General features: G+C 40.4%; 1 protein-coding gene across 8 annotated transcripts in view; it reads left to right on the top strand.

Moving 5' to 3' along the window:
- Positions 1 to 20,089, top strand: part of PHACTR2 (phosphatase and actin regulator 2) — a 131,775-nt gene that overhangs the window by 99,245 nt on the left and 12,441 nt on the right. For 7 of the 8 annotated variants that reach the window (XR_010997308.1, XM_068184733.1, XM_068184736.1 and 4 more), the window contains exons 5-9: positions 7,404 to 7,637; positions 11,003 to 11,552; positions 13,420 to 13,619; positions 15,471 to 15,627; positions 17,497 to 17,552. Coding sequence is in view for 7 of the 8 variants with exons in the window: in XM_068184733.1 (XP_068040834.1) it covers positions 7,404 to 7,637; positions 11,003 to 11,552; positions 13,420 to 13,619; positions 15,471 to 15,627; positions 17,497 to 17,552 (1,197 nt within the window). In the remaining variant the exon portion in view is untranslated. The remainder of the gene's footprint in view (positions 1 to 7,403; positions 7,638 to 11,002; positions 11,553 to 13,419; positions 13,620 to 15,470; positions 15,628 to 17,496; positions 17,553 to 20,089) is intronic. The other variant, XM_068184737.1, reaches the window with a different exon arrangement.

Raw genomic sequence — 20,089 nt, 5'->3', positions numbered from 1 at the left:
AGTTTTTTCAGCATGCATTATGGAAATACAGTATCCACAGGGCAAACAATAGGCTCAGCCATGCATATAAAAATGAGTAAAGCAGAAGCAAGTGAAGAAGACAGCCCCTGAAAGCTGTTCCCTTTGCTGCCAGGCAGTTCCATAAGCTGTGTACCCATCTGCTGCCTATCTGCTCACAGGTGCCTTTTATATGTGGTGAAAAATTCTCTTGGGCAATTTAATAGTATAACTGTTGCTCTTAGTAGTAATGATGACAGTCATACAAGCAGGGTGTTTAAAAGAAAATTTCTCCTTTATGGCAGGATGATAAGAAACAAGTGAGAGTTTAACATAAAGCAGGTAATTGATGGATAAAGCCTTACTGTTGAAAAATCAGATAAATCTTTTTCTGAGATCATTTTTTCATGTTGTGCTTGCACCGGATTGACTTCTGAATTCTTTTGTTTTGACTAAGGAAAGTCACTAGCATCTTTTGCAGAAAATAAAGAGCTAAACTATAGCTATTTTATCTGTGAGCCTTGCAAGGGATACAGAGCAGCAAGTGGACAGGCAGCAATGTCAAAGACCACCCTGAGTATCTGGGCAGCAGACTGAAATCTCCCGCTGTGCCTGAACTCCTGAGCCATTGCACTGGTCTGCAGGATCCCCAGCAGTGCCCAGAGCGCCACGTTCCAAGTGGGGTGTGAGCATTCCAAAGGGGATCCAAGGAGTTTCTCTGCTTCCTGCCCCCTATAGCAGTGTTGGACAAGATCAAAAGCCACATCAGTAGAATAGGTGTCAAAATTGTCACTGTTTGCCTCCCTGGATATCAGGACATTATGTGGTGATGCAGCATGCATGCTGCACGTGGTAAAGCCTCCAGGTGCTGTGTCAGAGACTATTTTCTCCTTTCAACCCTCCCAAGATGTCTCTGGAACACGAGAGAACCCCTTATTTGTATATGAGTTCAGTTGGTAAACTTCGGTCTTATTCATTTTTATCAAAGCAAGCTAAATCTTTTAATGATTCTTGCAGATGGTTCCAGATTTCATAGTTAGCTTGGGCTTGAAGAAGTGAAAGACTTGGTAACCATCTGCAAGATACTGCCTGGAAAAAGCAGTAAGAAGTTCTGTTTTGCATACCATCAGTCAGGTGTGTTAGGTGCTGCTTTGATAAATAATTGCATTGCAGAAAGCCAGAGCTCTGTTATAGGTGCTGTGGGTGATATGGGACATAAGCTTCTGGAATGTTCTTGGGCCATTTATAGGAGATTGATCTTCTCAGGTTTCCTCATGTCTGAAGTAAACATGAGTAAAGGAAGCAGTTTTTAGTCCTGTTCCCAAATGAATTGTTGGGCTACATGTGCATATTTTTTCCCCAAGAGGCTAAATCTCATATGAGAGCTGGAAAAGGTTCCAGGCCTTGTATGTTGGGTTTATGGGTTCATTCCTCTATATTTTGTCTGCTCTGCTTAAATCTGCCATTAATTTTAATCTTCTCTTTTTCATATGGATAACCAAAGAAAAGAAGGTTGGAGGCACAAACTCTGGTCTTACAACCATGCAGAGTTGCTCTCTAATGCTTTAGTTTGTCTGCCAAGGAATGTTCTTCAAAGTCTAATTTTCTAGGTTCCTTTTCTCAGAGATCTTTTTTTTATTCCCCAAAGCAGAACAAAACCTGTTTGAATATAAGGTAGTCACCCTCATCTTCCAGGGTCTCAGACAAGAGCCTGCTTTGTCTCAGAAGATTAAACCTGCAAACCAGTCACTGTGAGAAACTAGGCAGACTTTTGTCCCTCTTGTGTGCCTAGCTGGCTTCCTACACTCCTGAGCTCTGTAGATCATTGATATGAGCAGCATACATAAAAGGTTGCCTGACTCCCTAAGAATCTCTCACTCCAGCTGAGTTATTTGCTGGCTAAAACCAGTTCTTCTAAGAATAGTATATGTTCAATTAATCACCTGAACTATGTAAATGAGGCTGAATCCAAGTATTATTAAAAGGAAAGCTACCCTAGATAAAGCTGTGTTTGGCCAGAGCCTGTCCACTAAGTCAACAGGGCTGGCTTATGGTGGTAGAGTGACAAAGGAGGGAGGCACAGGCTTTCACTCACAAGAACTGAGTGCCTGAAGAAAGCTCCTGACTTGTAAAGCTGGTTTGTTTGTTTCAGTTTTTTTCTTCTATAGGAAAGATATCCCAATGTGGCTCCAGAATTAAGATGGTGTATGTTATTTTTATGAAATAACTATTCAATTATTTTATTGTATATATTTACAGAAAGTATAAGAGAGTGTAGAAGCCCACATGCCTTCCACCTTCCAAGATTCTCACAGATCAGCTGACAGTAAATGTATCTTAGGCATTCTCTCTTTTTTTTAGTAGTTTACTTCTTGCACAAAGATTGAGCAGTTAAAAATGTAAAATGATAGTCAGGGGTTTTTTACCTTTTTTATCTTTACACTAATACCTGAATGTGGTTGCTTTAGGTGAGGTGTTACACCTGTCCCTTTCTCCCATCTCCTGTTTCCTACACAGTCTCTGTTATAAGGCCTCTTGCACTTAGTGCTGTTGAAATTATGGAGTCAGTAAGATCTAGAAGTCTGCAGATGTGCAGATCTGCTTATCCATGTTCAAGAAAGATGAATTCAAAACTGCATAGAGAGCTGCAAACAGCATTGTGAGACAGCTGTCCTGGTTCAGTGTAGCAAAACAGAGCCCGAGAGAGCCTGAGTGCATTAGATGAATGTTTCAAGTTGGTAAACAGCCAGGAGAGAGCATGGCTAAAGGACAATGCTGGCACAGGTAGAAAGGAATAAAGAGTGCCTTGAAATACAGTTAGAGTGGGAATTAAAGGAAGCTTTCTAACAATTAGAATGGGTCTTTTCTTGAACAGAATTTTATTAGCAATAGCAGGAACAAAAATGGAGCTGGTTAAATATGAAGTTTATGAAAGGATTTGTCTGAGTTGACCACCTGCATCAGCACAATCAATGAGTCCTAAAAACTGACAAAAGACACCTTGTCTTGTCCTGTGTCCCATGTTCCTGACTGACAGCTTCCTGGATTTTGATTAATCAAAACACAGCTCTCTGCATAGTCTGGAAAGGAAACTCATGATCTGCAAAACTCTTACAGAGTTTCATTGTGCAGGGAGTCATCCTGCAGAAGACAGCAAACATACATGTTTTTCCAACTTCCATTGTACAGAGTGTTTCTCCAACGTATGTGTTTATCCTCCAGGAAGAGGGTGCTTTGCAGTTGATGGAGATCATACACTTGTGCTGCAGCACTGCTGCTTTTCTGTAAGGTAGCTCCATGACAAGGAGCCATGTAAGGTGCTCAAGCTCTACAAACAAAAATGCCAGTGCTGTAGGACAAAATCCTTGGGTAGAAAAGCTCCGGCCTTCTGTTCCTTAGAAATTCACAGAAGTAAGGAAAAAATTGCTGTATTTTACAGTCTATCCTCTGAAAGTATGCCCAGCATTTTCATAGGTTCATTTGGTCCAGAATTTGCAAAAGGTCCCACTTTTAGTTTGCAAAATAAGTAATCTGATTTTCTAGTGCATGTGGCACACTGGCATCTCTCTGAAAGTCTTTCAGATTTGATGAGTCCCCACAAGAGCTGTTGTATACTGAGTACTTTGTAAATTTGACCATCGTTTAGGTGTTTACATGAGAACAGAGCTTTGTTAAGAGTCTGGCCCCAATCACAATTTCTGGAAACAAGAAAATCTGATTTGAAAGTGAAGTTTCTTGAAAATCTGGCCTTTGGAAAACTTATTCTAAACATGAACATATCATCGATCCAAATGCCTAATGAGATATTAACATTTGCTTTCCTGTTAAAGAGGTAATTTATAAGCAAGTTGCTTTTACAGCAGATATTTCCATCAGAGCAGCAGTGGATAAAAGATATTCCTATTTGATGTGTTTTGGAGACCTTTTGTTAAAAGGTCAGTTCTTGATGAACAGATGTCTAAATTAAGAAAAACAACAGCAATTAAAGTGTGTTGCAGCTGGTACTGAGGTACCTGGGGGATTGGTTTGAACAAATAGATGGGTCTGAACTGATTCAGATGCCTCCTTGTTTTGGCAAAAGAAAGAGCAGGCATGAGGACCAAGGGGCCATGTTGAAGCAGAATCATGTTAGGAAGGTACAATTACAACATAATTGTATCTGTAGCCATTTACAGACATCAGACTATCTCTGTCACTGTTCAAGATCAAGCCCTTGTTGCAGTTATTAGTTATTTGTGTTACTACAGTGTTACTGTATGTACCAGACATTTATTATAGCATCTTACACAGATGCAGAAAACCACAAGAATTTTCCAATGGACTTGCAGTAAAAGAAAGGACATTATGATTAGGCACTGGAAAACAAGAGGACACCAGACCAGGAAAAAAAGCACAATAATGGCAGTCTAAATACTGTCAGCTTTGGCACCACAGCAGAGGGGAGTTTGAGGGAGGACAGTCACAAAGCCTGAGGGTCAGCAGAGGAAAAGCAATGGAAAGCATCTGCTTCAAACTTGGCTTGTCACTGTCAGAAGCTGATCTAATGGACTGGTCAGGTAGGAACTGGAAATCTGTCTCAAGTAAATGGGAAACCGTATCATGGGCAAAATCAGACTGACAATGAGATAAAAAAATTAAGCTTACAAAGGTAAAAGCAACAAAGCCAATAAGATGCCAGGAGGAACAATATGGTCAAAGACAATAACCTTCACCACAGATTTCCTCCTGGCTGTAAGAAGAAGGTTTGCTGGTAATCAAGAGGCAGTCAAGACTGGATGAGAGGTGTAACTATCTGAGCAAGTGGGATGCAGCTGTGCAGGAGTCTGCCAGTCTTTGGAATGAGGTACATAACACTATGAAAAGAACTGTCTTAGACAAAGATAGTGTTCCAGTAATGGCAAGGCATTTCTGGTAAAATAAATGCTATGTAAATTGCCAGATTTAATCACAGTTGAAGTCTGCAAGCAAGAACTTTGTTGTGAATGAACTGCTACAGTTTTGGTTTTCATTTATCGTTTTTAGTTATTTGGCTAAAGAAAAAATGAAAATTATAGGTTGTCGGTAGGATGTGTTTATTTACAACTAAATAAAGCTTTAGCTTTATATTTTATTTTGTACCTTTTTTCCTGATTCAGAAGATAAATTCTGATATACATTATTTAATCAGTTACATAGTTTAGCATAGATTGACTGTCTTATTTTAGAATATGGTGAATGCTGTATTACTTTTTGTAGGTTATCATTCTTTTTTTAACATTTTCTCTACTAATGACCTGAAACAAAACACAGTAATGGTATATAAGTAAACAAGTTTTAAATTCTTTCTTACGAGTAAATAAAATTTTTCGCCTCATGGATCTTTAGTTAATACATATAGTAAAAGAAGGAATTGTTTACACTTATAATTATCTCTGATCATCATGTCCTTCAGGATCTTCAAAATACAAAATCATATCTTCTCTTGCCATGTTTGTTATTAATGGACTTCAAATTTTAAAATGTCCTGCCTTTTCAGAATTATATCACCATTTCAACTTTGAATGAAGGTGGGTAGAATTTCACAAGGAGACCCTTTTGCTGTAAAAGAGGAGGTCAAAATGTAACAAATAAGCATGTTTCTTTCTCCCTCCAAAGTCTTTCTGTGGAAAACAAAGAGATGGTGCAACAATCTGTGCTAAAAAAAATCTGTTTGAAAGTTGTAAAAGGTTTCTATGAAATGGTACTTTCAAAGCTTTAGCAAAAGCATATTCATATATAATAGGCTGGAAATAAAGGAGGAATACACTGGACATTTCATTCCTTCAGTTCATGAAGACATGTGTGCATGTTGCTTTTAGTAACTGCAGGTGATGCATTAGGTTCATGTTAACAAGCCTTAAGCTAGAAGTTGGAAAGGCTTTGTTTCTGAAAGGAAGAATGTCTTTGTTGTCTAGCACATTATTTCCTTTTCATCTGCTAATCTTAAAATTAAAATGTTTTGCTTATATTTTGGGAATCTTTTACATGGAAAAGAAGAGAAATGAAAATGTCCATTTATTGTGTGTTAAGAGTGAGGCTCTAATAGGAACATAATACAAGAAATGAAATGGTTTTCTCTTGAGTGATAGAATAGACTTTTAACAAAGTCTTTGCAGTATTTGCTTGTCTCCTTTCTTCCCCAGTCACAGTTTTCAGTAACATGCCAACAAAGCCTATATGATTCTGATGGAATGCTCTTGCTTCTATAATACCCTTTTTCTGAAAGGTTTGAGAAGGCTATCTTGGGACAAAATAGGCATAGAATTGGTTTAATTGAATAGATAAAGGTTCCCATCTGGGAACTTCAGCTCTTCCCACCTGGGAACACCAAGTTTTACAGCTGTAGTGATTATGCTGCAAAATTGTGTGTTGACTGTAAATGGCTCACCTACATTAACATTACAGCTGGCATTAGGCCTGCCCTTTTGAAATTAATTTCCTGGTCATCCTCACTTACCCTTCTTTGGTTTGCAGGCTGCAAACAAACCAGGGTTTTATTGGATGAAACTAAGCCAAAAGATGCACTCAGGAACTTGTACTCCCTCTACCACTAGTCATGCAGTCTACGGAACTAGCCTGAAGAAAATCCAAAGTCAAGTCTCCTGAAATGCAGATTATGGATATTGGGTCCTCAGTGCTACCTCTTTCACTCTGCAGAGCCATTCCTATTGCACAGCCCAATGTAGATAAAAACCAAATTCCTGCTGACTAATGAGCTCTAGATTCTAGAAAGTGCAGTTGTGTAACAGTACCCAGTGAACCTGCAGGAGGGGAGAGCATTTCCATGCCAAATGATAACCTATCTTATTTAGCTTCATTTGTTTCTGATGAGTAAAAATACTCTTGAGGAAGTTACCCAAAATAAAACTGCTGAGAGCAAGCAGTGTGCAGTTCAGAAGAATGAGTTGCTTCAGGGGAAAATTGGGAAACTTTTTGCTGTGTAGCCATGTGCAAGCATGTTGCTGGGAGAATGGCCCTGTTCACATTCAGGTTCACATGAATCTGAGTTTTACAGCTTGTTGATCTTCGGGTGGGTAAGGTTGAAAAGAAGCTGAGGAGATTTGTTAGAGAAGTAAATAGCATTCCCTCATTTAGTTTGAAGCCAGCACTCTAGTTTGGGATACTGAATGTAAAGGCTGATCCTCTGAGGTCTAGAAGAGATGAGTCTGAGAGAAGTTCCAGGTTAATATTTTCCAGGAGAAGATCCTGAATTGAGGTGAACAGTCATTTTCTTCTGAGGTAATACTGCATTAAGAGGCAGAAGATGAAGTCTATCCTTATTCCCAAGAGCTGAAGCAGCAGAAGTAGTCACTGTTGTGAGGTTTGCTGTTGAATTTGCATGGTGTATGTCTGTGTCAGTTGGCTTCTGTTCACTTTCTTATCCATAGAGAGCACTGGTCATTGCCCAGAAATACCGACATCCCATGCTCCACCACTACCTAAGCCTAAGCCTAAACCTAAAAAAGCTCCACTACCACCAAAAAATGCCATTGCCGCTTCCACCGCCACCAGCCATAAGGGTAATGAAGCACCTCATGCTAAAAAAAAGGGAAAGGCTCCTGCTAAGCAGCCTCCTCTCCCGCCGCCCAAGCCAACAGGCGCCAGTGCAAATCGAGAAGCTGGTGAGTACTGCCCGTGCAGTGCAGTTACGTGGGTGCATGTGCATGGGCTGCTTGGCTTGGTCTTACGGTGACTTGTGCCTTCGGACGTAGCAGTGTTACTGAGGAGCATGCCATGGATGTTTGTAGAGAGCTTCCTGCTGGGCTGTGGTTCTGCTGGCCACAAACACCTCAGACAACACACAGACCCCCTTGCTGTTGAATTAACCTATGTACAACACCAAGAACATCAGAGACAACACTGAATTCCTAGTTCAAGTGTGAAAGCTGGCAAAAAAATTACCCAGAGAATCAGCTCAAGAATAAGCAGGGAAGAAGGTGACTTCTGAAACTGAGCACAAGTTACCCCTAAGTAAAACTAATTTGGTATTGCTGTAACTTTCTACTGGAAGTATCAACTATTTCAGTAATTTGACAATATTACATGATCACAAGGACGTTAAGAATAAAACCATGAAGACATCTTAAAAGACTGTTGAATAGCTGTTGGTTTAGCTGACAAAAAAAAAAAAAAAAGCAATTAAACCATTAGAAATGACCAGGCTTCTCTCAGGTGCTGTGATTCTAAGTACATACTGGAAATGGAAAATATCAGTCATCAGGCACATAGCACATGTATTTATCACCACACTATTACATCAAATTCAGCAGTGATGCAAGATTAAAGATTATATGGATGGATGGATGCTCTTAAGGTAGTGATTGTGAGTTTGAATGGTTGCAGTGTAGACAATGACCAAAACTAAAACATCCACACATAATTTGAACACAATTCATATTGTTATGAATGGGCTCCATATATGTATTGGCAAACTTATACAAGCTGTGTGTTTTCAATCTCTGTCTGTCTTTCAAAGCCGTCCAGTCCCTCCAGTTTTCTCTGCAAGTATTTCTCTTCACAGCTTGTACATTTTGGCACATTTTGTATTTGAAGCATACAGAAGATGACTGTTTAAAAACATTGCAAGACTTCTAGAATTAGAATAATAAATTTGCCATAAATATCCATTAACTTGGTATTAACCGTCCCTACTACATCAGATGACTACAGAATAAACATTTTGAAAATCCAGAATTTGCTGCTTGTATTTCACATGCAGCTGGAAAACTCAGCTCTTCCTAGGTGAAGTGGCCTTGCAACAGCAGACCTTTCAGAAATAAAGCAATCCATCACATAAAGAACTGTTTATACCAGTGGTTGGTAACAAGCTGTCAGGTATCTGACTTTTTATACTAAAATACATTTAGGTTCCATATTTGTCTTCTATTAGGCTTGCTGAAGTGTCAGCCAGTGCTTGCAGACCATACAGATGTAAAATATATCCACGTATATCCCTTATTCTACTGGTAATTTCTTCCAACATTAAAAATACACTGTGTTCATTCAAAGTGGGGCAGTACTTAATAAGTAGAGCTGGTTTGGAGCAGTGTTAGTAGAAGAGGTTTGTCAGATCTCCATGAAAGTGAGCACATGATGCAGCCAGTGATCAAGTCTCATGAAAGAGGAGAGGAATATGAGTAACAATTGAGCCATGGCTCTTCTGAGGGCAGCACAGCAGGTTTCCATACTGAAATAGTTGTACTGGAAGAATGGGACTTAAATGTAGGCATGGATGTATGCCAAAAGGCAAAGAACAGCCATTAAATTTTTCATTTAATCAGAATTCAAATCTACTGAAAAAGAGGCATGACAGAAAATTGTCAGCCAACCCAGTCAAAAACAGAACAGCAATAGCACTTTTGACCCATGTGGACGTGAAGGGGAGTTTTCTGTGGGAGAAATCTTTTAAGTTTCTATATCTAATTGCAGATTCTGAGAATAATATAAGGATTTTTACAATGGAAACATGTTTTGACATTTTCCCAGCCAGAATTGTGTGGCCATATATTTGTACTATGCTGCCGTTCTTAAGTGCAAGCATGTAACTGGTTCTGTTGACCTCCAGCCTGCACTGAAGGGGATCAGAACCAGAGCCTTTTCTTTCTACCATCCACCTACACAGTAAGATTTCTGTTAAATAATATGCAGCTTGGAACCACCGTCTGTTTCTGCTGTAATTATGAACTTCTGTCGATGCCGTTTTTCTGCTTCATTTCGTTTTGCATGTAAATGGATTGATTTGTACCTGATGTGGGGAGATGAGTGCAGTATCAGTTGATTCAGGACAGTGCCCTTTACAGTCACCTGGGAGCCCCAGTTTGCTGGGGGTTGTTTTTTATTTAAATGGTTATAAGTAAAGTAGGCCTTTCAGCAGATTTCTATTACAGCTTTCTGTTTTACTCAGTAAGCTTAGACAGAAGGCTGCTATGTAACTTTATTATCTTTCATTTGTTCTCTGGAAATTAATGAATTTTTAGAATTGCATCAGAAGTATTTGAGTCGGATGCATTTTGATGAAAAGGACTGAACCATTAGATGTTTGTAATTTTTATTACTTTTTACATGAAAGTCAGATGTTTGAAGCTCCCATCTCAGGTGATGGCTGCGTTGACACAGCAATTGGAAATGTGGCTGGAATGCATATGGAAATGCAGGCTAGCTGAAATCTCTAGCGAGATTCATTATACATATATGCTTCAGTATGGTGAGCATCACAAGATTAAACAGCCAGTTTGGCCAGCTTGTACAGCTACTGTCAAAACCTTGTTTCACTACATTTTCAAGACTGCCCGAATTGGTCACTGGTAAAAAAGGCCTCCAGTACATACAGGAGGCCTTCAGTGCCTCCTCCTTTCTGAAGGTCATTTTGTGCAGAGTGACAGCAGTGGTTTCTGCCTCTCTTTTGTGGACAGACCCAGCTGGACTTGAAAGGACCCCTTGTTTTGCTGCCCCTCTGCTGTTTGTCATTACGTAGGATATTGCAATAACATTGTGAAAGGTAATTGACTGATACTCAATAACAGTCCTCAGATGTTCATTGAAAAGTATAAGGAAAATCATAGGATTTTCACAGTGATCAGACCAAAAATTCATGTAGTAGGAAAGGTCAGGCAATTTTCTCTGCCAGGAACTTTTTTTTTTTTTAAGCTAAGTCACTACACATATTTTTAGAATAAGTAATGGACTTCTTAGATGATGTCCAGGCCAAGTGTAATGGGCCAATTCAGAATGCTTAAAAAAAAAATCCTACCCATTTGTAAGGTTGGTCCTCTCTGCTGTTCTTGGGCAAGTATTCATCATTTCAGTGTCTCCCACACAAAGGTGAAATTGGAACTGCAACATTTAATAATCTCAGGCATTTACATGAAGTACTGTAGAAGAATCATGGATTTTTTTTGAGGACCAGCACAAGTCAATTCATGCAGAAAATACAGTGCAAAAATCATAATTGCAAGACTGTAATATGCCTTTTATTTTCTTCTTTTAGCTGGTTCCTCTCATGCAAAAAAACTACCAGTCTCCAAGTCTTCTTCATCACCATCTCCTTCGTCCACATCATCTCATCCCAAAGCCTCTAAGGAGACTTCCAGCAAATCTGGCACATCAGGGACTCCCAGGGGCAAGAAAAAACCTGGGAAACAGTCAGCCCCACGAACAGCACCAGACGGGGCTGCTTCTTCCCCCTCAGGTGCAACAGCCGACAGTTTGGAAGCGAAGGCAGCAAAACCCAAGCCTGAGCAAACTTCCATAGTAATTTTTGAAATGGAGAACGCAGACCAGTCGAGCAAGCTTGTTGTGCCCCCTCCTCCCACCGCTGCCCCTCCTCCACCTCCACTTCCACCTCCTTTTCCTGCTGCAGCTAGTCAGCCTGCTGGCTCGTCAGATGCCCAGGATGTGTCAGACAGCTGTGTGGCAGGGCCACGCAGCCCTGGCTCAGACACAAAGCCTCTTCTCCCGACTGAGTGTGGCTCAGACCAGAGTCTGAGCAGTGCAGCCCTAGGCAGCGCTCCAGATGCCGGAGGAGAAGACACGGAAAGGTGAGATGTGAGTTTTCATCAGGCAACTCCCTGAGGGCTCCCCTGGTAGGGGGAAACCCTCTTGAAGCAGTTCTTTGTTAGGAAAAGCAGTCGCACGGGACTTTTTTGGTCTTCAGCTTCTTGTTTTATTGTTATCAAGACTTCAGCACACTGTCTGCACCCAGACCTTGCATGCATGAAAACAGCACCAAAATGGCTAACAAACTCGCACTGCAAGGTCTTTTTAAGTCTAATCAAAAACTAAACTACCCAATTAAGAAGTGACACCTAGATTATTTTCCTTTCTAACCCAATAACTGACCCCTAAAAACCCGCAATGCGGATTTTTCTACCCAATTACAAGATACCACCCAAACCCAAGAAGAAGGAGGAAGAAGAAGAAGAAAGGAAGTCGAGACAACACCCCGTATCCTCCATCTTGCACCCCTCTGCAATATGCTAAAAATCCTAAAATCTAAACTTCTCACCCATGTGACATGCTAAACTATTCTCTACAATCCCTAAAATCTATTTCACACTTTTGTGGTCTCTAGTTCACTTTGAGGCTTAGGAGGCCTTCTCCATGAATGAGGGTCAAAGTCAGTGTTTTCCTGGGAGTCAGAGCGCCCCACGATAGACAGGGGGATATTCCCCTTGCCCTGGGTTCCCACAGTGAGACAGTACGGCTGTCCTGGGGGAGCGGTAGGACCACAGCCGAGGAAGCCACATTTGTTTGCACTGTAGGCACGTGGGGATCTCTTCTCTTTCTTCTGCTGACTGGGAACAGTTTGTGTGGCAGCCCAGCACAGTTTGTTCCTTCCCAGAGCCTTTGAGCCTTTCACCTGCAGTACCTCATGTTTCCCCAGAAGGTCATTGATCATGATCTGTCTCTTACTTCATTGTGTCAAAGCTGATGACACTTTTTTTTATCTCTCATAAAGGCAAAGAAGAAATAATGCTGAATTATAATGGAGTTCTTTTCTGTAGATGTCCTTATTTTCTGTAGATATCATTAAATATCTCACTGCTAAAGTTCTCGATTCAATAGTTGAATTTACTGGAACACTTGAAAATGAGGGTTTTTTCAGGCTTCAGTTAGTAGGTGTTTGGGTTTTTTTACTGCCTATGAACTTGTCTGAATCTCAGGTACTGTAAAAACTGGTCAAGAGAAAAGTCATAATTACATTTTTTAAGCAAAATAGTTGGCAGAAAAATGAAACTGGCTTATTAATTTGTCTTTTCCCTGCCACAAAAATCAGCATCTTTTATATAAATCCAAGAGGGTTTAGTCTAGATGTCAGTAGCCTAGAGACCTTCCTTTAAATTCTTGCTGGTACATCTGTTGCCAGCTCTACATTCTAGTGCTGCATCTCCCTCTGCTCTACCCTTCCTTTACATAAAAAATTTCCCAAGGCTAAGGGCAATCTGCTGTTGATCCCCAGGTTCAGCAGTGATGAGCATGAACATTTTGAACTCAACTGCAGTGAGACTGTATTTACAATGAATAGGGTTAGGTTTCCATAACAGAAAACTTTGCACTCCCATCTGTTCTCCAACTTGCTCCTCTCACCCCCAGCTTTGTGAACTGTTTTCTCTCTTGGTCCCACCCCACCAAAAAAAAAAAAAATACACAAGAACAAAAACTATTAAGATTTGTCTTAATGCAATCTTTACAGCACATCATTTGGGATTGTTTGCATCCTTTTTCCTAAAACAAATGCATAGATACATATCTGCATATGTTAAAAATATCTTATATATGTATGTTTTTTAGAAAGTAATTGATTAATAGAACTTTTATTTTCATCCTTGCTTATTCATTTGCTTCTCATTTGTGTTTTGTTCTGCTTGCATTAATGTGTCGCCCTATCTGCTCATGAATAAACAGCTTGGCTACCAAAGAAGACCAGGAAGGGGAGGCTGCAGATCAAGCCTTCTCTGAACTAGTGGAGGAGGCTTCTGACGCTGCTGCCCCTCCTGAGAGTGAAAGCAGCAGAGAGAGCCATGGCAGTGACTCGGACTCGGACGGGCCAATCCTGTACACAGATGATGACGATGATGATGATGATGAGAATGCAAGTACTGAAAGTAAGCATGCCAGACCCATGCTAGTGTGAGGCAGAGAGAGGAATGGCTGTAGGGAATGCTTTTAGGAAATTTAGTATTTTGTCACTACTGACAAATGAGTGTCCTGCTTCTCCCAGGCAATTACAATCAGAAACCTGCTGGGGCCTGTGCATGGGTGAGAGCAGATCAATCATTGCACAGAGGAGAGCGGAGGTGGGAGGAACAGGCTCAGGAGGACATGAGGGTGGGACAAGGTGGAGACCTTAGGGCATCACAAACCATTCATTTGGCTTGCCCACATCATCAGTTCCTTGTGGGAGTTACAGGTGTGGTGGATGACAAAGGAGGCCCATCAGTCAGCAGCTTCACTGTCTGAAAGTCACTTGTTCCTCTTTGATCAGGATGTTTTAAGCATTGGAGCAACCTTAGCAGACAGAGCAGATCACAGTCGATTACATCTAAGTTTTACAGCTTTGAAATTTCATCTGGGGTCATGACCCTATCATCACCTTGACTGGGCAGAAGCCCTGCTGTGCTGAAGGGGTTGTCCTGCTCCCATTCTGCCTAATCCCTGGTCCCAGCTGTTTTTTTCCTTAGGCTAAAGTTCATGTTTATTTTTGTAGGAGCAGCTGTTGATCTGATTTTCAATAGAATTGGTGGTTCTCTGATCCAGCTCACCCAAAGGCTTCTGCTTTGCTTGGGCAAAGAAGGTGGCAGCAGCAGGCTGTCAGAAGCACAAAGGAGGGCAGCCCTCCCTCTACCTCCTCCAGAGTGGCCTTATGTCAGTATAAAATCACTGTCAAACCATTGTTTGAGAGCCTTGCTCACTGCTTTTTTGGAGGTGCTTCGCTGTGCTCAACAAAGGTTTGAATGCCAAGGTCCAGTGTACCAAAGAGGCATGAGGCAAAATGAACATGTTTTTTGTTTTTGGTTTTTTTTTTTCTTTCTTTTTTTTTTTTTTTTGGCCACTGGTACAGGAGAAGGTGAATTGCTCGGTAGCTCAAGAGGGTGAAGTCTTCTGCAGTTTTTTGTTGGGTTTGAATACAACCCAAAGTGGTAGAAACCAAAAATTCTTGTGTTCACACAGCAGTACAGTGTTTTATGAAAAGTGAGCTGGGAGCCTGTGGTCTTACCAAATGGCCTTACGCAGTGAAAATCTGCCAACCTAAGGTGTATGTAGCCCCACCTTGGTCAGAATGTCAAGACACAAGGGAAATACTATAAAGGCTGTGAAAAATGCCCTTCCTTCCATAGCTGGCTGAAGCTAATGCTGGCCGAGCTGCAAAGCTCTTGTCCCTACAGTGTCAGTTTTATGGAGAACAGATTGCTTCAGTGTCTGGGGGTTCCTGCCTAGGTTACTTTACAGGCACTCAGAGCACTTTTCTAAGCTGTATTTTTCAGTTTAGTTTACAAATAACTTAGAGAAGGAAAGCACTATAAAAGAACTAAGTGGTAATTGATTGAAAAAAAAGTTGAAAGAATGAGGGAAATGATGATAGAATGAGACTAAGCCATTTAAGGCTGAAGAAAAAGAGCAGCAGGTTGCTAAATATACTAAGTAGATAAATAAGCCAACCTGTAATGTATTAGACTTCAAAGATATTTTAGTTTAGATTTGTCATTTTTATCCTATCACTTCACAGATGACAAGTGATGTTTATATCAATTTGGCTGGTAGCTTTTCCCTCCAAGCCTTTTGGCTTTTTATTTTCATGAACTGAGCTAAAATTTTTCTTTTGATGTTAATTAAAATTCCTCTCCTGCATGTGGGAACAAGGTTGCTTTGGGGAGGTATTAAAGTTCTTACTCAGAGTTTGCGTCTGTAACCTGAGAATGAATGAACTAAATCTACCCTGCTCCTCCTTTCCTCAGGCTCTTTGGCAAGTAAAATTCGTCGTAGGGATACTCTTGCTATCAAACTTGGCAACAGACCATCTAAGAAAGAGTTAGAAGACAAAAACATCTTGCAGCGTACATCCGAAGAGGAGAGGCAGGAAATCAGACATCAGATTGGAACAAAGCTTGTGAGGTACCAGTCACAGGGTCAATGTGGTTTCACTGGGTGGAGGTGGAGGACGAGAAGTGAGAACACTGGGTTCATGTTTTAAATGCAGCCCAATGTGTGCTGAAGGATCTTTGTGATACAACTGTCTGGAAAATGGGGTTTTTATTTATCACAAAACTTTAAACTCTCAATAATAGATTTTTTTTTTGTACTGCAAGAAGCAAAATCTGAGAGCTTTTGGGGTTTTGGGTACTTTGGTTAAAAAAGGAAAGAAGAGGAAGAGGGTAAGAATGAGTCCACAATAATCAATGCCATGGTTCTGGTTCTTTCTCAACTTTGTTAGCAGAACTTCCACTTCTATACCCATCTCAGACAGAGCACTAGTTTCTGACCCACAGAGCATGCCTGTGCATGTTGCCCCTTCTGACCCTTCTCCTTTTCCCCTGGCTCTCCAAGTCCTTCATTATCATATGCTGATACCGGCAAAAGAAGTTGAGCTGGTCAGTGTTTAGAGTTTTACTGTACTCACCTCTGAGGCACATGTTTCTCAAGCTGTTAAAGTGCTATGGGATGTGTGTTACTTTCTTTTTCTGGACTTTTGAACATTTTATTTAAAAATTCACTTTTACAGGTTTTTAAAAAAAAATCTACATGTTTATTTTGGCTTTTGTGGTCTCCGAGAATAGACTACAGCATGCCTGTATTTTGCTAGACCTGTCCCTGTTTCTGTTTGGCTCAGGAATGTTGTCTAGATTTGGAGGATGTCCCGTGTTTTTTGGAGATTCCCAGATACAGGGTCGTCCTGTCACTACTGCTCCAGTACAGAGTAAACAGCCCTGCATCAACACCCAGAAGAGCTGAGTTGCTCTGTGAACTGGGTGTGTGGCCAAGGCAGCTATTTCATTACTGAACTGTAAGAGTGATACATCTACTGTGCAGAGCCCAAGGGTCATTTTTCTTCTGCTAATAAAGAGGCATGGTTGTTATCATCACTTTCATGAACAAATCCCAGCTCTGGTGATCACATCCTGCTTGTCAGTCCTCCCTTGGGGGCTGGAGCTGCAGAAGCTGCTTTGTGGGTTCTGCTGGAGAGCTGAAAAGCAATGCACACAGCTCTGCTTTGGTGGCAGGAGACAATATTTGTGTACATCAGGACTGCGCTCATACCCAAAATCACATCCAAGTTTGATGCCAGTTTCATAAAAGCACTGGCAGCATCGAGGTCTGGTGGAAAATCTGTTCCCACAGCTCAGCTGGGGTTGAGTCAGCTGATACAGGTCACCTATGGTAAACCTGCCAGTCCTCTGGGAAAAATCTGTAAGTCCAAGAGTGATTTCAATTGGATGAGTGTCACAAGGCTAAAGTGTCACTTAATATCTCAGTTTGAGGTTTTTGTAATGGCAGATTTTATATTTAGGTAACTAAATAAAATTAGGTTTCAGATAAAGCTCTCAATTGTATTGCACATATAAATTAATGAGGAATGAATAGCTTATGTGTTTTGTTGGTTTTGGTTTTTTAAAAAATTTTAGTAAGACTTCAAAATATCAAAAATATCAGAATTCATTAAAAATACCTGAGAATAATCTAACAATTGCACAACTGATTATAATGATGAGATGCTGCTTGGGAACAAAGAAGGTATATGGAATTATTAATAGAATTTTACCTGTGAGGACTTTAAATTTGCTGGTACAAATTCTGTAATATTTTTCAAGTATCAGTTATTCATGTGTTCAAATGGCAACACTACATCTTTTAAAAGGCCACTCTGGCAGTTATTGTAACTGCCTGGAAATGACTTCCAGAAATTGCATTTTTTAAGTTGTATTACAAATCCTAATGTGTCATTTAGATCTGGTTTTAAATCAGTCACTTACTTTGTTCTCACAGGAGACTTAGCCAGAGGCCCACAACTGAAGAGCTGGAGCAAAGAAATATCCTGAAGCGTAAGTGTTTCAAGTTTCATATAGTATTTGCTTAGAAGGGGAGCATGTGTTGGATTCATATGGAAGCCCATCATTGTTGCTCCAGTATTAGAACCATAACTAGAGAGAAATTATGTTCTAGAAAATAATGTGTCATCACTTGATTTATACACTAACCTGTAACTGTAGCTTTGAAAATTCCATTTATTGAATATGCCAAATTTTACTTGTCACAATCTCACTTCTTGAAGCTGGTCCCAAAGACCAGGAATGACTTGGATACCCTTTAGAAATAGGTCTAGGCTGGTTAACCTTCCACCTGATTTTTATGAGGAGGAGGAGGAGAAAAGAATATCAGTTGGAGGTGCAGGTGGGATGGAAGGGCAGTGGTTGGAAGGAGGAGTTGAAAGAGGAAAGGCGAAGTGTTCAGCAGAAAGTCAATAGGTATATGCCAACTACTTCAGCACACTGGCCTTCATATTCACTTCTGACATAAATGTCTTCTGTACTGAAACCTGCATGAGATTCTCACTGAATGTCTTCCCATTGATTAAATCCTTCCTCATATCCCTGCTGAAAAAAAAAAGTCTGTAATTCAAATAGTCAGGGGTGGAGGAAGTACATTAGATGTTATCCTTTATACCTATTCTGCCATTTACTCATGTTGCTACTGTTCTTTGGCTGGCAAACTCTTCAGAACAAGTATTGTTTTGTCTTTCTTTATTAATCTTTCCATAATAAAGATGTTACCTCAATACAAAGTGCAACAGTTGCCATGCCCAGCTCCACCTAGTCCTGTGTTCATCTTGCAGAGGTGGCTAGTACTTGATGGTGAAGTAGAAGAAATAAATGAAGAAAAGACACTTTATAGCAATAAATCAAAAATCACCCAAATAGCAAACAAAAAAAAACCTCTTAAGGCATGAGAACTTCTCACACCTGATCAAAGAGTTGGTATGATGCTGTTATTTCCAGCAATTGCTCAGTTGTTAAGTTGGAGCTCATCTGTGCAACCCTGGTGTCAGCCCTGATGTGTAGCATGTTATTGGGAAGGGGAGAAAAGAAAATAGGACGTTTACCTGACGTCATCCATGGCTCCAAAGATGACTCTGTCACTTGCTCAGGCTAGCAAATCAGGGAGAGGGCAATTATTGACTTTCAGGCAAACCATCCTGATAATAAAATGCTAATAAAATCTTACTGCTGTTGTTTGACCTTTCAAATGCCAAATAGTGCCATGTCTTACTGAAAAGGGAAGCTACAGTTCATCCTTGCACAGGAGAGGGATCAGGGGACTCCTGTCCGGCACATAATGTGAATAGACTTTCTAAAACTGTAATTTCCAAACACATAAATTTCACAGATAAATAAAAATAAAATTGGAAATAAGAACTTACTTTATATATGACAAACTGTTCATGCTGGACTGTGTGAGAAAGGTAAATCCAAAACATCTTTGGTGGGCCAGGATACAGCCACTGAGCTGGAAGCACCAGCTGGGCTCCCTTATTGCCCTTTCTCACTTATCTCGAGGTAACCAGCCCAGCAGCAAACCTGTGATGTATTTAATATCCCCTTTTGCCAGTGTTTGTTCCATTCACTGCTTTTGCAATAAGTAGCTCAAGACTGGAAAGCAGTTAATAGATTTCCTCTCCTGTTTCAGCTTGTTTACTTTAAGCTTTTGGCAGTGCACCAGGCTTTGCACTCAGTGCCTCCTACCATCCTCCCCTGCTGCTGCTAGGGGGGTGTCTTAAAGAGGCCAGGGAAAGCAAAAAATAAAGGCTGGAAAGCAGAATTGAAAATCACAGAGACCCTTGCGAGCACACGGAGGAACTGCTTTTTGCTCATCACTGAGATATAAAATATTTCAAGGTGAAAGTGATCTATTAAAACAAAAGCAAACCAAAAGCAAGACAGGGTTTGTGATGAAAGTCTGACTCGGAGTCCTTTCAGGGTGAAAGTTCTCTCTAAGCCGTAAGGCAGTTATATTTTGCATCAAAATTATTGCCATTCCTTCCTGTGGATCATTTGAAAATGTTTACACGTCTTAAATGCCTTTGTTGGTGTAGTGAGCTTTTGTGAGTAAGTTGGGATTTCTTTCATTAAGTTTCCTTCCTTATATTTTTTAAGCAGCAGATGGAGAGAAGGAGTTATATTATTGTGGGTATGTAAACTGCAGCTAAGGGGATGTATTGTTTTGAGTAATATTTATCAGACTTTGAGGTTACATTAAGTGGTAAAGGTCCAAATGTTTACTTCAGGATAAACTTCAGCCCAAATCTTCTAAGAGGTTCAGGAAAAAAATCCCTACTTTTTTTCTTTTTTTGTATTTCCACTTAGTGTGCAACTCTGTTTTGCAAGAAGCTTTGTTTTGATTATATTTACAGATAAACCAGTTACTGAAAATCCTGTTTCCAAGTACGATCGCAAGACATTGCAGGCGGATTTGTATAAAAACTGTTCGGATAAAACTATCCAGACTTCTGAGACTTCCCACACTAAAACAAAGTTACGACAACTCAAGAGTCCACTTGAAGGAATACATAAAGCCCGGTGTT

Source organism: Anomalospiza imberbis, chromosome 3, assembly GCF_031753505.1.
Source record: "Anomalospiza imberbis isolate Cuckoo-Finch-1a 21T00152 chromosome 3, ASM3175350v1, whole genome shotgun sequence".
Lineage (NCBI taxonomy): Eukaryota > Metazoa > Chordata > Aves > Passeriformes > Viduidae > Anomalospiza > Anomalospiza imberbis.
The sequence above is the reverse complement of the archived record's forward strand: the minus strand, read 5'-3'. Positions and strand labels throughout refer to the sequence as shown.